Source organism: Calidris pugnax, unplaced genomic scaffold, assembly GCF_001431845.1.
Source record: "Calidris pugnax isolate Ruff unplaced genomic scaffold, ASM143184v1 scaffold219, whole genome shotgun sequence".
Lineage (NCBI taxonomy): Eukaryota > Metazoa > Chordata > Aves > Charadriiformes > Scolopacidae > Calidris > Calidris pugnax.
In genome coordinates this window covers 8,223,081-8,238,107 of record NW_015094507.1, presented here as the reverse complement: position 1 = coordinate 8,238,107, position 15,027 = coordinate 8,223,081, and the positions used below count along the sequence as shown (strand labels likewise).

Genomic DNA, 15,027 nt, shown 5'->3' with positions numbered 1-15,027 from the left:
TATAATAATACTACTTTCCTGAAACTGCAGAATGGGGAATAGGAATTTGTTTGGTAAATATTTGGATTCATAAACCAGTTATCCAATAATGTTATGAACAGACACAAAATTTTCAAAAGCAGCAAGTATTAAACAAAGACTTGCATAGTTTTTGCCCACCAGCATTTCACATTCTATATCAGGAGTGTAGCCGCTACTTGAGCACATCTTACAATGGAAGTTATACCTTGGGGTATAAAAAGTGTAGGTGTAGTTTATAGATAAAAGTATTTTGCAGACAGGCTTGTGATTGCTCTTGCAATTAATGCCAAAGTGGTTTGGACTTGACTGAGATTAAGTCAATTTTACTGAGTGCCTCTGACCTCTCAGAGCTCTACTGTTACCTGAAAGCATAGTGCCATTGTGTCAGAGGATAAAAGAGTTCAGCAGTTTGAAGCTGTGGAAAATTAAGCAACAGTCTTTCCATAAAGTCCTGCAGACTCAAATTTAGTTTAACATTAAGCACAGATAAACCCGGATGTGGTCTGTGGTGGTCAAATTATTAATATTTAAGATTTGGGAGGTCTTCCTGAGAAATTTATCCTAACTAAAACATTCCTAACTAAACATGAACAGGGGAGCAGAGGGGGAGATGCTGTCTGAATGTTTGCTCATTATGATCGAAGTTAATAAAGCTTCTATCTGACCTTTCCTAAATTGTACTTGCATTAATACGTACTTGGAGTCCCCAGATCTCCAACAAGCCTTAAGATGGGTATCTGAAAATTCTACTGTGAAATTAGGGGTGGGGCACAACAGAAAATAAATAATCGCTCTTCCTTTCTAAATCCCTAACATCTACTCTTCAAACATGTATGAAAAATCCGAGATAACAAGAAAATATTGTACTTGTTAAGGTCAAGTTGTTACAGAACTGGAAAATTGATTTCTACAGAAAATACAGATCTTTTGAAATCACATTGCTTGCAATATGCACACTATACTTGTTTTCCCAGGTATCCCTTGAAATATTACAGTACTTCAGGCTATTTCTATAATTTTATGGTGAGTCATACAGCTGACATGACTGCTATATGACATAGCACATTTTGAAATAGGGAAGGAGAAGTTTGATCAGATATGGTTCTTTTTTCAAAGGTGAATCTTCTGTCCTTTTTCTTGGAGAGACAAAATTTCTCTAAGTTGGTCTGCCTATAGCAGCATTTAATTATTCCCACAGTTATCTAGAATCTCCCTTCTTCCTTTCTTTTTGATATACTAAAAATGGTTACAATTCTGACATATCTGTGAAAACAGCTTGAACCCACTGAAATCAAAGGCAAAATTATTCATTTGACTTTGGGGCAATGATTTTTAATGAGCATTCAGTCTCAGTTTTCTTCCCAGAGGAGGAGATGATGTAACTACACGAAGTCAAGAATTCTGTATTTTTTCGAGTGCAGTTAGTATCCCTCTTCCATTTTTACTGTGGCACATGAAACTATACACCATATATTCTCAAGAACTGGGATTTCTCCCTGTCTGGTGTTAACACAAAGGAGGACTTCTTGGAGCTGAAAAAATCAAAGCTGCCTGAAAAGTAGCACAAAAATATGTTTCTCTGATGTTTTAAGATCTTTCCATGAGCTAATAAGAAAAGGTTTGAAGTAGACATTCACAAATTTTCAATCTGCATGGTCAAACAAACTAAGTCTCAAAAGTATGGAATGCGAAGAACCTTGTCACTAAAACAAACACAGATAGGCTAGGTCCATGCACTGAAGCTTAGCATCTAACAAACCACACAGATATGACAACTAGAATCAAAATCCCAATGAGCATGGAGCACACCACCAGAAGCTGATTATTCAGAATTGCCTTGGCAGCTCATTCTGCACATTCAGAGTAAAAGATAGAAATAATCCAGTTGATAATAAATGAAACATTGCAAGAGGAAGGGCGTGAACCCTTGTTCATGATTATACATACCGTTACTTTGTCCGCATGGAGTGTGGCAAAATTTGGTGCCGGATAGCTATTATTCTCCCTGGTGAATAATAGCTGGGCACAAACTGGACAATGTCACAGGCCCAGGGCCTTTCACAGTGGGCAGTCTGGACACAGCCACTCCATTCTGACTCACAAGACAGGTTAGCTGTGTTCTGCCAAACCAGTTGGCCTGATGTCTGAAGAGTCGCTCTTGTCTTGTTTTATTTACTAATAAAGACATAGCCAACAAGTCCATTCTTTTAAGATACAATGCGAAAGTCCTCTAAATCCTACACTAACAATGATTTATGTTTCTCTGGTTATATCAGAGTAGCTTTTGTAATGTATCTGGTATGTCACACTACTACTCATGAAGAAACTGAGTTTTGTAAACGAGATGAATTAATAATGACTAAGAAGCAGTTTTACAACTAGTGAGTAAAAAATAAAACAATTTGCTTTCTAACTTCCATATGTAAAAAGTTTCTTCCTGAAATACATGACTGGAAGATGTACATGTATCCAAAACCCCATAAAATCATGTCATTCCAAGTTTTCTTTGAATGTAAACCTGTATCTTCTAATTGATAGAGCTGCAAAGACTGTAACTGCTACAGAAGTTTTAGATGCTCATTATTTTACGAGTGATGCTTGTAATGGAACAAACTACTGTAATTCCATTTCAGTATAAAAGAGAACAATCTCTTTTTCCTCAATAAATACTATATTCCAATGCACAAGGGAAAATATTACCTTTTGAGTTATGCAGCAAATGAATTTACTAATAGTTAGGAAAATGACTAGCAAGTTACTGAAGGTGACATTACCTTAATGTTAATCAGGAGATCTGGTTTTAATTTTAGATTCTTTATTTTCTCTATTTGCTGTGAAACAGTCATATATTCCTCTGAGAGAGAAGGAAATCCACTGAGAATATAACCTGTCGAATACATTTTATGAAATATATTTTTAGAAGGTGATTTCAAATATAGGACTAATTATCTCCTTTAAACAATACATCTATTTATTGGCACAATTTTAAACCATGTACATGACATTGCAAAATTATCAGTTAACACAATATAGGATTGGTATGACACTTTCTGATCTCCCATACTGGTAAATTAATCCCTAAATACACTCTCAGTTTACAGATATTCCACAACCTGAGGAGTACAAGATGGCACCTTCTAATACAAATTAATGATATTTGAACAGTAATGGAAGCAAAGTGTGTCAAAATTAAATCTAGCTCATTCTAAGAAGTTTAGGCTATCAATATACTTACCATAATGAGCGACTTCTGGTGACTCAATCTTTTTCAGAATCATTTCTGTAACAAGTTCTTCAGAAATACTTTGACCTTTAAAAAGCAATTCTTGACACTAAGGTAAAATATAAAACATAGTCTTACATAACATATAGTTGTCAAAAATGTGACGAAACTTAATAGAAGACTAGACCTTTACCTTAAGCCCATATTCTGTTTCTTCCTGAATATTCGTTTGAATTACTTCCAAGGCTGAGAAAGCACATCAGACAAAATAAAAGTAAAGTAACTTTAAAAATCATTTATATACAGACATGTGCATGCAGAGGTACATACATTCACACACACACATGCAAATATGTATTTTTCTCCAAGCAACCAGACTATTTTTGAATGAACAGCCATTGTATTTAGCGCCATTGACGCCTTCTGGCAATGTATGGGTAGGTGTTTTTCCCTACAGTTTAGGCCTATATATACTACAGACAAATGCACAACGGCAACCTTGCCAGATTATTTTAACTAGTGATTTAGATCAAATTAGCATTACTGCTGTGTAATCCAGAGATGAGTATTTGAGCTCAAATACTTCCCAAATTTTAAAACCAAGTTTTAGAAAAAAGATCTTTAGACACACAAAACCAGTTGTGTATCTAAAGGGCTTTTATAATAGGACTCTAAGGGCCTTTTAAAAAGCCCTTAAAAACCCAATCCTTATCTAGTTTAATTATCTAATATTAAATAAATACTTAATTTGACAACCATCAATTTTACCATACTATAATTACAAATCTTTAGGTGAAGATACTTCATTTGATAAATAAATCCTGTGCATTCACAGGAATATGAAGTGTAACACTGTCCACTAGAGGGCTTTTATTAGAACAATAAAAAATACTAGGGGGCACCTTTTGAAGAAAAAACTTAATGAAATCAATACATAAAGAGTTAATTCATAATCAGAACAACTGTACACATATACAACATGAAATTGGATTTATAATTTGGTGTCTTCAAAAAGGCACTCAAGAAATTGTTTCATACTTAAGGTCATTAGGTGCTTTCTTTTCTTCCACTTAAAAAGAGTATATTAGCCTTCAAACTGGTAGGACAAATCTGGTGGAAATGTTTTCTTTTTTCCTAAAACTTAAGTGAACAAATCAAGATTTGTGAATTATAATGTCACAGACACAAAAATATTACCAGGGCTTCAAAATAATTACAGATTTTTAAATTTTTTTAGTCACTGCTGACAGAAGTGACAGCTCCCATTCCTTCCATTCTTAAATGGACACAAAAGTTATGCTTCTGTTTCCTGGAGTATATCCTCTGCCTTGTTTTAGGCACTGCACAAACAGAATGATCCTCATATTTTTTAACGCTCTGTGTAGGAAAACCTCTGTGCTCTCTGGTGCTGAATGAGTTGCCTCCATGTGAACCAGACGGGTCACATGAATCGCCTTACAGGACTGGGAAAAGAACTTGATTATTATGTGTTACGTATATTCCCTTCCAGAAAAAAAAAAAAATTAAAAAGTGATTTTTCTAAGCCTCTCTATAACTAAAAGCCTCTCTATAACTATACTGTATTTCAGCACTTGCATTTCTGGCAAAATGGTTACTTGGTCCTTATCAGCATTCTAAACCAAAAGATATTATGAGGCCAATACAATGTTACAAATATAGTGTATGCTTACCTTCTATGAAAATGCATTTCCATATTTGTGCTAGCTTTCTAGCTAATGTTTTCTTTCCAGAACCCTTAAAATGAAAATACACATTTAAAAGAAAAACAGGCAGAAGGAAAAAAAAACCCCAAACATATTACACAGTAAAGAATATATTTTTTTATGATAAAAACAATTAAAAGCCACCATCAGGATTGGAGCCTCTGAGTTATGCACTGGGCAAACACAAACACTCTTTTTAATACTGTCCTTTATTTTACATAGCATAGGATTGCTAATATACTGTTACTGTCCTTTGCAAAAATAATTACACTGACTTTGTTTCTGAGTAACTCTATCTAAAAACAATCCAGCTGCTGATGTGAAACGAGAAGTAACTTTTTAAGCAACACGTGACTTTTAATTACAGTAACAATTCTAATTGCAATTGAATGGTCACTCAGGCCAAAAATTGGCCTCATTAAACAAGATCAGAATCTTTACCATACTCTGCAGAGTTTGCAAAGTGGAAAAGATGAAAAGTAGGTCTTTGATCTTTTTGGCAATGTTATTAAACTAATGTTTTGAAAGGAAAAGTAAAATTGTTAGCAGAATATCAGAAGAAAAAACTTCTATTAGACATCTTACTGGCTTTCCAAGGACAATGAAGCAAGCGGGCTTGGACAACAGAAAGGATTTTTCAGCTTCATCTTCATTGAAGATGTCTACAAAGGGCTGAGGATGTTTTTCCTCTTGTGAAGCCATATATTATCTAAGATTGGCAGAAAAAGAAGCTTGTTGTAAAATACAGTAGCTTACATATGTGTAAAATGACACATACTTTAAAGTGGAACTGAATAATAATGTGATATAAGGCAAATTGCTTTGTTAGAAAAGCTGTTATAAGAAGAAAAACCACCAGAGAACATACACAATGCATCCATCACTAAGAGAAGAGTCACTTGTAACTTCTCTCTGGTCCCTGAAATGGACTATGGCCCTGCTGAGACTTTTGCTTCTGAGCTTCAGACACGGAAGAGCTCCATTCTGGTCAATGGAACTACTTGCTGTGTCTACAGCTAGGTACACAAATAAAGTTTTGCAAAATTAAATCATAGTTCATGATTTGTTCTGCAATCCTCTCATAAATCCCAGCTCTTACACATCCAGGGCTATGCAACAGAGCGAAACACAAACAAGTTTCTCATTAAGGTAGGTTGGAGCAAAATTTGGGTGGCCTTTCAAACAAATAGAGTCCAAAAATATGAGGAGCTCAATGAAGCATGGTTTGAAGAACACAACTCTCACTTTCTTTAGAGGGTTACTTAAGTCTCAAACACCCCATTCCCTCCAGTAATTTTTAAATCAAAAAAAATTTGCTTCAGCATGAAAATCTGAAAAAGTCTGTTTTGCAACATCAAACCAAAGCATTCTGACAGAATAAGACCTTCTGAACAGTAAGGGACGGTATTTTAAGGGACAGACCAACCCTCTATTTCTCTCAGGGAAGCTCACTGGCTGAAATTCACCTGGCGTTCCTGCCAGTTTCACTCCTTCCCAAGCCTTGACAATTAAGGGGAGACTTCCCGATTACAATAACCACCCCAACCGAACCACAGAAACAAACCGGACCACCCCGCCCTGATGAAATGCCTGGCACGGCCTTCTTTCCCCTCCCGGCCCCGCCAGCACGCCCCGGTCCGACGGCGCCCGGGCGACCCCCGCGGCCTGTTCCCCTCAGGGCCGGTGTGGGGTTGAGGTGATGGTGAGGGGGACGTCACTTACATCGACCGAAGTGCGGGGGGACGGGGCGTGATGGGGGGGGAGTGAGGGCGCAACGGCCGCCGCCACCGGTTTGTGTACCCCGGTAACCCGGGCAACCGACGGGCCCCGCCCCCCTTTGGCCCCGCCTCCTTCCCCTTGACCCCGCCCCCTCGGGAGGAGCATGAAGGCGGGGAGGGGACCGGGGCTCCGGAGCTGTTCCTGGTGCTGACCCCGCAGCCGGCAGCGCCCGGCGGGAGCAGCGGCCGATACAGCCGCCGCCGCCGCCTCGCCTCCCCGCCTCCCCGGCCCGCCCCCGCCGCACCGCCGGGGGGGCCACGCGTGAGGCCTCTCCACGGCGGGCGGCAGCGCAGGCGCTCTCTCCCCGCTCCGTGGGCGCGCCTGCGCGGTGGCGTGCCGCCACTTCCGGCTTCCACCCCGTCCCGGCAGTGGGCGGCGGGGGCTGGTTCTCGGTCTCCAGTCCCGTCGCGTCCCCCGCCGCCTCCTCCTCCCGGCGGGAGCTCGGCTTCTCCCTTCCCTCGGCTGCTGGCCGGCAGCCCCCCGCCTGCCCCCGCCGTGCCTTGTACCGGGGCAAGGCCCGAGCCCTGCGCTGCCGCCATGCCGGCGGCCGCCGCCCCCATGATCAGCTCCGTGCAGAAGCTGGTGCTGTACGAGACCAGGGCTGTAAGTAGCGTCTGCCCCGCCGCCGCCTCTCCCGGGGGGGGCGGGAGGAGCCCCGCCAGGCCGCGGCGGGCGCTGCCGGCTGTGAGGCCGGGAGGTTTAGGCCCCGCAGCCCCGGTGGTGCTGGTGGCGGTGTTGGCGCAGCCAGCGGCTCGTTCCCGCTCAGCCGGGCTGACGGGGCTGACACCTGCCGTGCCGAGTTAAAGCCGGGCAGCCGAAACTGTCCAGAATTAAAGGATTAAGGTTTCTAGTTCAGAATTTAAACAGGATGGCCAAAGTGCTTACCACCCGTGCCTGTCTGTTTACTTCTTCTGAGAGTTTTTCATTCTCGTGTGAAGCAGCTCTCAGAGTTTTCAGTCTGAGCTCTGGCCATAAGCTGTTGATTTTTAGCATTCCTGAATATTCTGCTGCAGAATCCCTATGGCTGGGCTGGTCACAGTACTCTGCCATCGGCAAAAGGGGGTTGGAAGTTGGAGCGCTAATTGCTTCTTTAGCCATGTGATGAGCATGTGAGTCAGAACGCGATTCTTGGTGTAAGTGACCTGAGGTAATACCACTGAGTTTGTCATCCTTTAGCTCCCAATCAGATGTCCCTGTGTAGTCTCTCTGGTTTCATAGCATGTTGTTTTTTCACTGGAGGTAGTTTTGGGTAGAGTTTGTTACCACAGCTTTAAGCACAACAGTTAGCTCCAGTTCTAGGTTCAGATATTTCCTGCAGTGATAATAGATAGTTTTCATGCTGAAGCCAGTGTAGCCTCTTGAGAACACACCAACATGGCAGATTAAAGCATGCAGGATTATTGGTGCCAGTAAATGCAAAAATTGAGATTACTCTTGCTTTCCAGGATGTTACTTGTTTTCACGTATGCCTAAGGAAATTTTGATGGCTGCCTTAATCTTTCTTAGCATTGCTGTAAAATGTCATTTGTTATTTTATTTTCAATTAAATTCACGCTGTACTGGAGGAGGGTGGTGAGGAAGTACGATTCCTGAATTACTGAGTTTAGCTGTTCTTGGCTCACAACCCATACCACTTTCCAGAGAGCTGAGATTTGGCTTTTTGTGACTGGCACACATAGATATCAGGCATAATTTTCCCTCAGTTTTAAGGCTCAGTTGCACAGAGACAACCTGCCATTTACAGAGACACTGTTACGCTTTGGGGCTCCGTCAGCTAGCTGCAATTCTCCAGGCCTCTCCAGTTGATCCTGTTAATTCGGGAACCACAGTCTTTCACATCTGGCTAGTGGTAACTGGCAGCATCTACCCGAATGGGCAGGCTTGCCCAAAAGCTTTGCTGTCTTCAGAATTCAGTAAGGGTTAGATCCAGCAGTCCTGATCACTCCAGGAGGCGGGAGGGCTTTGATCAGCCAGGAGTGGCAGTGGTTTGTGGATCAGCACGTGCCACTTGAAATGTCTCGGCTGAGTAATGGTGTCTCAAAGCTGTAAATTCAGTCACTTCTTCTGGTGGATGTAAATGGAATGCTTTCCTTGAGTATGGTTATCTGTTCTCACTGAAAAATAAAAAAGTATGCTATACTATGGCAGGTTACAGTCCTTTGAGTTTTGAAATTCAAATTCTAGCCCTTTTTGTTCAAAGAAAAATGCTATAGGAGTCATTTTTGGAGTAATTACTTGAAAATGAGTGATGCACTTCATAAAATCACAGATCCGTGTAGGTTGGAAGGGATTTCTGGAGATCATCTAGTCCAGCCCCCTGCTCAAAGCAGCTTCAGTGAAAGCATGATGTCAGGGCTGTGTCCAGCTGGGTTTTGAATGCAGATTCTACAGCCTCTGCAGACAACACGTTCTAGTGCTTGACCAACCTCCTGGTTAAAAAAAACCAAACAAACCAAAAAACAACAACAACAACAAAAAAAAAACCCAGGGAAGAAATTCCTTATATTAAGTTGGAATTTTGAATGTTTCAACTTGTATCTGTTGCATCTTGTCCATTCACTGGACATCCCTTTGGAAGAGTTTGGCTCTGTCTTATCTACGCCTTTTCCTTAGTTTTAGACAGCAGTAAGGTCCTATCAAAGCTTTCTGAGGGCTGAACAAATCCAGCTCTCCCAGTGCATCATGTGCTCTGTCCTCCTGATCATCTTGGTAGCTCTCTACTGGACTCACTCTAATATGTCAATGTCTGTCTTGTACTGAGGAGCACAAACGTGGGCTTCAGACTTGATCAGGTCACAGAGAATTTTAGAGGGAAATGTGGTGTTACAGCTGATTCAGTGTCACGTTGGTCTGCTGACAAAAATTTCCACTTCTTCTCCCCAAGCTACTCCTTCTGCAGCCTCCTTTGCATAAAATCTCACAATTATGCAGTCGCCAGCTGTGACTGTTAGTCACTGGTATGACAGAATCGTCACCCACACCTAAAATTGAATAGCTTTCTCCTGGTTCAGGTTGCTCTTCTGATTTCCCTAGGGCCATGCACTTGCTAGATATGATGTAAGTGTGTGGGACCAGGAGTTTTATCCGATATGGGGTAACATGAAGCTGTGTCCTAAGCTTCCTGGTGGAGACCTCGAGTGGGCAAGAAAGGGATGACTTAAGTCATTGATCGGCAGCGGGAGAAACATAGTGGAGTTTACACTGATCATACTGATTATTCCTGGAAAACCTCTCCATGTTAAAGGAGGAAGAGACAAAATGTATGAGAAAGCGGAAATGGTTAGGGATGGGTTTTTTGGTTGGTTTTGTTGGTTGTGTTGTGGGGTTTTTTTTGAGTTAAGAATGCAGTAGTGTTATTTAAGTGAAACAGGAAAGTCTCTGATAGCGTTGTTGGAGTCAAACAAGAAGTACTCCTAGAGGTGAGGAGAACTGAATTCACAGTGTCCATTGAAGCAACAGAGCAGAACTCTATATTTTCTATTAACGTTTATATTTGGGGTAGTTGCTGAGACCTGCATTTTAAACTGATGCTTTCGATCAATAAATACCATGGAGATGTGAATATATCTCCTGTTTGTCCTGGGAAGTTGAATGCTTGATAGAAGTAGTCATAAAAATGAACTAAAATGGTTGCGTTCGGATCAATGCCTGGTATCTTTCATTTCATGCATATATTTACTGCTGAAATGCACGCCAGAGGGCAGTAAAGATATTTCAGCAATATCACTAATAAGAAACAAAAGATATTTTCTTCTCTTCTTCAGGAGAAGATGGAACTTTTGTGTTTTGCCCAAGTGAAGCCCACCTGAAAGCTGTAGGTTAGTTCACTGGAAATTATCATTCCCCTGAGGTGGTGTGACATTGAACAAGTTAATTTGTGCCATCTCTTACAAAGGCATATCACTTGCCTATCTTTCAGGTTATCATGAGGCTTAATTAATATTATTGTATTCTAATCAGGTTCTTCTACAGTCTCCATCTCCACAGTATCCAAATGACTTGCACAATCTTATTAAACAATGTGAATAGCGTAATTACCTGTAGATGTTTCTGCCCTTTTCCCCAGGGAAAACTACGTGGTTTCAGTTGGGATCAGAATAGATGCTAAAAAGGGGAGAAGTATTTGGCTAAAGGAAAACATATAGATTGATGGTTAATAGATTTAGCTGAAAAGTTAGAAGGGAGAATCCTCAGTGGAGCAGCAAGGGTGAAGTCCTGTTTGGGAGAAAAAAGCTTTGGTTATGGTGGAATTACCGAGTGCTGTGGCTGAAGGATGCAGAGTGGGTAGCCATTCCTTCGTGTCCTGAGAGCGCAGTACTTTGCAAGGTGCATTATTGAAATTTCTCGTCTTGAAAGAGCTTCTTTTGAAGAGTTTCAACAGGTTATGGAAAGCAAACAGGAGGCCAACTGAATTGTTGCTATTTTCAGGTACCTCTCTTTGGCCCTTATCATCTCTTCCTTTCTTCATGTCATTCTGCCATTTTCTATGAGAGATGAAAGACAGATAGCCTCTGAATAGCTGTAGGTTCTATAGAAAGAAAGATCATAGTAGAGTTTTTGCTGTACCTTACATCCAGGTGTAATTATTTTTCTCCCCTTCTTTGGTGTAGTAGAGGAAAAAGGCTGATCCTATACCTTTTTTAGCCCCATTTAATATCTTGTTTATGCCTTGAAGATTTCCGTTCTACAATCCAGTGCAGTACATATTGAAACTACCACAAAACGGTTGAGGAAGAGGCTTTTCCTTGCATAACTTTATACCTGTTGTGAGGGAGGGTGGGGGTTTGATGTCAGCTACCATCGCGCTGCCTAGTTAGGTGTAAATTAAAGCAGAGAGATAATAGCATGCTGGTCCAAAGTCAGCGTCCACATGAAGGTTCCTCATTCCCAGAATGTTTCTTTAGTTTGACAGAAAGTGTGACTGGCCCATAAATACCTTCCTGTGTTGGGTGCGGGTGCTGGGGGGCTGCAGGCTGGCCCCTGTGAGGAGAGGCCAGGCCTGCCCTGCACCAAACACAGCTGGTTCCAGCTGACCACCACAGGGCATAATCATGTAATTGAGAAAGAGTTAAAAAAAGGCTATGTGGCAGCTGGGAGAGAGAAGTGTGAGGAAAAATGTGAGAGAAAAGGCCCTGCAGAGACCAAGGTCAGTGAAGGAGGAGGTCCTCCAGGCACCACAGCAAGGATCCCCTGGTGGGCACCAGGCTTGAGCAGGGGGACGTTTCCCAAAGGAGCTGCAGCCTGTGGAGCGGACCCATGCTGAAGGCGTGAAAAGTGTGAGATGGAAGCAGCAGCAGAGAGGAACTATTAGGAACTGACTGAAACCCCCTCATTTCCCACCCCCTGCGCTGCTCAGGGCAGGGGGAAGGTGGAGGAATCAGGACTGAAGCTGTACCTGGGAAGAAGGCTGGGATGGGGGGGAGCTGTTTTAATTTATCATTGTTTCTGGATCTCAGAACCTATTTTAGTTGTCAGTAAATGACTTTCATTTCCCCCAGGTCAGGCGTCTTTCCCCTGTGACAGTAAATCTCCCTGTCCTTACCTGGACCCATCACCTTTTCCGCCTCCTTTTCTCCGCCTGTGCTGCTGAGGAGGGGAGCGGGAGAGCGGCTGGGGGGGATCAGCTGCCCCAGGACAACCCACTGTGTGTCCTTAGGGCTTTGTGGCCTTAAACATATCCATGGGCTGGATGAGTATCCTTTGCAAGCATCTTCTGTAAGTTCTGAAGTGTTTCCTTCATGCTATTTGCAGGTTTAAAAATAGGCTGTATTAGTGGAGTGCCGTATTTTTCAATTAACTTTTAGTGCATTTTCACTTTTTTTTTTTCCCCCTGGTGATTAAGCTATACGTTGCTTTTTAACTGATGAGTGAAATAAATTGTTTACAGTGCTAACATTTCTTAGTGATAATTAGTCTATAGAAAGAAGCAAATCATAGTTTTAGAGTGGGGGCTCTAAGAAGTAATCTTCTTAAAGTAAAAATATATTAAAAATTGTGGGCAGAATGTTTGATTTCAGATATTTATCCTGCCATTATGAACAACAATTTGCAGCAAGAAATTTTTCATTGTGTTTATACTCCTTTTAGAAGCAGCTCTTTTTATTCGTTTGACTGAATCAAAGGATTGATAAAAGAGGGTGTAAAGACTTTCAATTAGATTGCTTTGGTTAAAACTCAGTCCCAGGTGGAAGTGAGTAATGATTGTTCCCATCTTGTGGTTGCTTAGTGATAATTGTGCAATAAATTAAGCATTCAGTCCAGATCTCAGAGGCAAGTACCTGCATGGTGCACTGCCGTGGTTGGTAAAATCCACTTGTTAACAAGTTTCAGCAAGGCCAAGGGCAGACTAAACCTGGAAACAGCATATTTCATCTCAGGTGATGGTTGAAGGACTTCAGCAGAGTATTTGTGAGGAAGCCTGCACAGTTTCTCCTTGTGTACTGTTCTGTCGAGAGAGTACTTTGTTGGTCAAGGTTGTCCGTTTATCTAAATGCAGTGGCTTTGCTGTGGAGTGGGATCATTTGAGACGTTTGGAAAATGCTTCGATTTATTCAGTTCAACTTATAAATAAAGAGAATAAGAGAATAAGGTTAGAAACTCCCAGAAAGATTTCTGTAGCCTACCTGTGGATTGTAATTTCTTTTACTGTAATGATATATGTTAATCAAAATAGTTGTGAACAGTACAGTGTATTTTGGCTTTGATTAATTTTGCAATTATATTACAAGCTTAGAAATTAATTTATTTGATGCTACATGCTCAGTGTTGTGTTGATTTGGTATTTTTCTTTGTTTTGTCCTAGTGTTTATATGATGGCAAATTTAATTGCAGTACATGTCACTGATACGGTTTTATTTGTGCTCTGTATCATCCAGTGAGACAGACTTATTTATTCATTAGATGCGTAAATTAGGTAGCAGAAGCAGCTAATGCTGAAATGCCTTTTTTTTTTCTTGTTTAATCTTTGCATTGTTGGTTTTCCTATTATCTTTGTTTTCATTTCAGATCTTGAAGGTTGAATATGAGCTGGCATATCATGCTGTTTTTAGAGTAATTCTGGGGTTGCTGATTGTCAGCGGGTCCTGAAAACTTCCCAAGCAGAAGGATAATTTTGGCTTTCCGAGAAAGTGTCTTCTTTCAGTCCATTGATGCTGGGCTTTGACACTGTTCTCAACTGACCTTCCTTAATAGATTAGCCTAGCTTTCTAACTTAAAACAAACCCCCTAAATTAGTCCTTAAAGGACTTCAAAGAGAAGTTGTTAAGTGCCATTCACTCTGGTGGTGGCTGCTGTAGTCTGCAGATGGAGTTACTTCTCATCGAATCCCACTGTGCTGCTGTCCTAAGCTCTTGAAGCTGGCACCGTAGCTGTGTGTAGCTCACTATAGCAGCTGCAGAGGTGATGTGAGTGATGCGTTCCTCATAGTGCTTCCTTATGTTTTATAGGTCTATTAAAATGGAAATGGAGAACTATCCAGCTGAACTGCCTTAGTAATACATTTGCAACTCTTCATCCATCTCTCCCCACCGCCACCTCTACCGCTGCCCATGTGTCACGTTCCAATTTTAAATGTGGTCTTTGGTCCAAGCTGCAGTATGGACAAGCATCCTAAAGTTGTACTGTTCTGTTTTTATTCAGGATGACTTGTTGGTAATCATAGGTTTCCAACCTATAGGAAGAAATTACACTCATTTAATGAGCTGCACATTGGGCGAGATCACTGTATTGCAGTATTATGGACTGCTACTCAAAATTGTTTAGCTTTAAGTAATTAACAATTTTCTACAAATGGAGAAGCAGCACTCTTTGTATTACAAATGAATACAATGTATTTGTAATATAATACAATGTATTACAAATGAATTCCCTCTGCCCATTCACTTTCTAAGTCATGAAGACGAAGGACTATGTTATGATGGCAGGGTCTGAGCAAGTGACTGTCTTAGTGGCTTGATGTTTCTTCCTGGTGGGTGATACCAGCAGAAGAGCTCCATCCTCCACCTTTGTGCCATTCAGTGCCACACGCTGGGGGCTCTGACCCTGTCGTTATGGTTTCTCTCCTGGGGAGTGCAGATCTTGGCACTAAGGGATCTCCTGGGGAGGATGCTCTGAGGAGGGCAGGCTGGGGAGCCTTGATTAGCCCATCCCTGCAAAAAAAGCCAGTAGGGAACAGTGTTCTGTTCCAAAGTGCTGTCTCAAAGGCTTCAGTGAGGGAGTGCTGTGATGGCATATGACTTTGAAGGGCCTTCTTTACTGTCATTTAAGAGTAAACAGCAAAAC

The 15,027-nt window shown here is 41.5% G+C and overlaps 2 protein-coding genes across 2 annotated transcripts in view; one reads left to right on the top strand and one right to left on the bottom strand.

Annotated features, from left to right (window-relative positions):
- Positions 1-5,671, bottom strand: part of AK9 (adenylate kinase 9) — a 55,648-nt gene extending 49,977 nt beyond the window's left edge. The window contains exons 1-5 of the mRNA XM_014964480.1: positions 5,554-5,671; positions 4,936-4,999; positions 3,438-3,490; positions 3,257-3,353; positions 2,796-2,908 (exon numbers count right to left, since the gene is read on the bottom strand). Of these exons, the coding sequence (XP_014819966.1) occupies positions 2,796-2,908; positions 3,257-3,353; positions 3,438-3,490; positions 4,936-4,999; positions 5,554-5,670 (444 nt within the window). The 5' untranslated portion in view covers position 5,671. The remainder of the gene's footprint in view (positions 1-2,795; positions 2,909-3,256; positions 3,354-3,437; positions 3,491-4,935; positions 5,000-5,553) is intronic.
- A 1,436-nt stretch (positions 5,672-7,107) lies between these two features.
- FIG4 (FIG4 phosphoinositide 5-phosphatase) overlaps positions 7,108-15,027 on the top strand; it is a 56,904-nt gene continuing 48,984 nt past the window's right edge. The window contains exon 1 of the mRNA XM_014964365.1: positions 7,108-7,350. Coding sequence (XP_014819851.1) covers positions 7,285-7,350 — 66 coding nt within the window. The 5' untranslated portion in view covers positions 7,108-7,284. The remainder of the gene's footprint in view (positions 7,351-15,027) is intronic.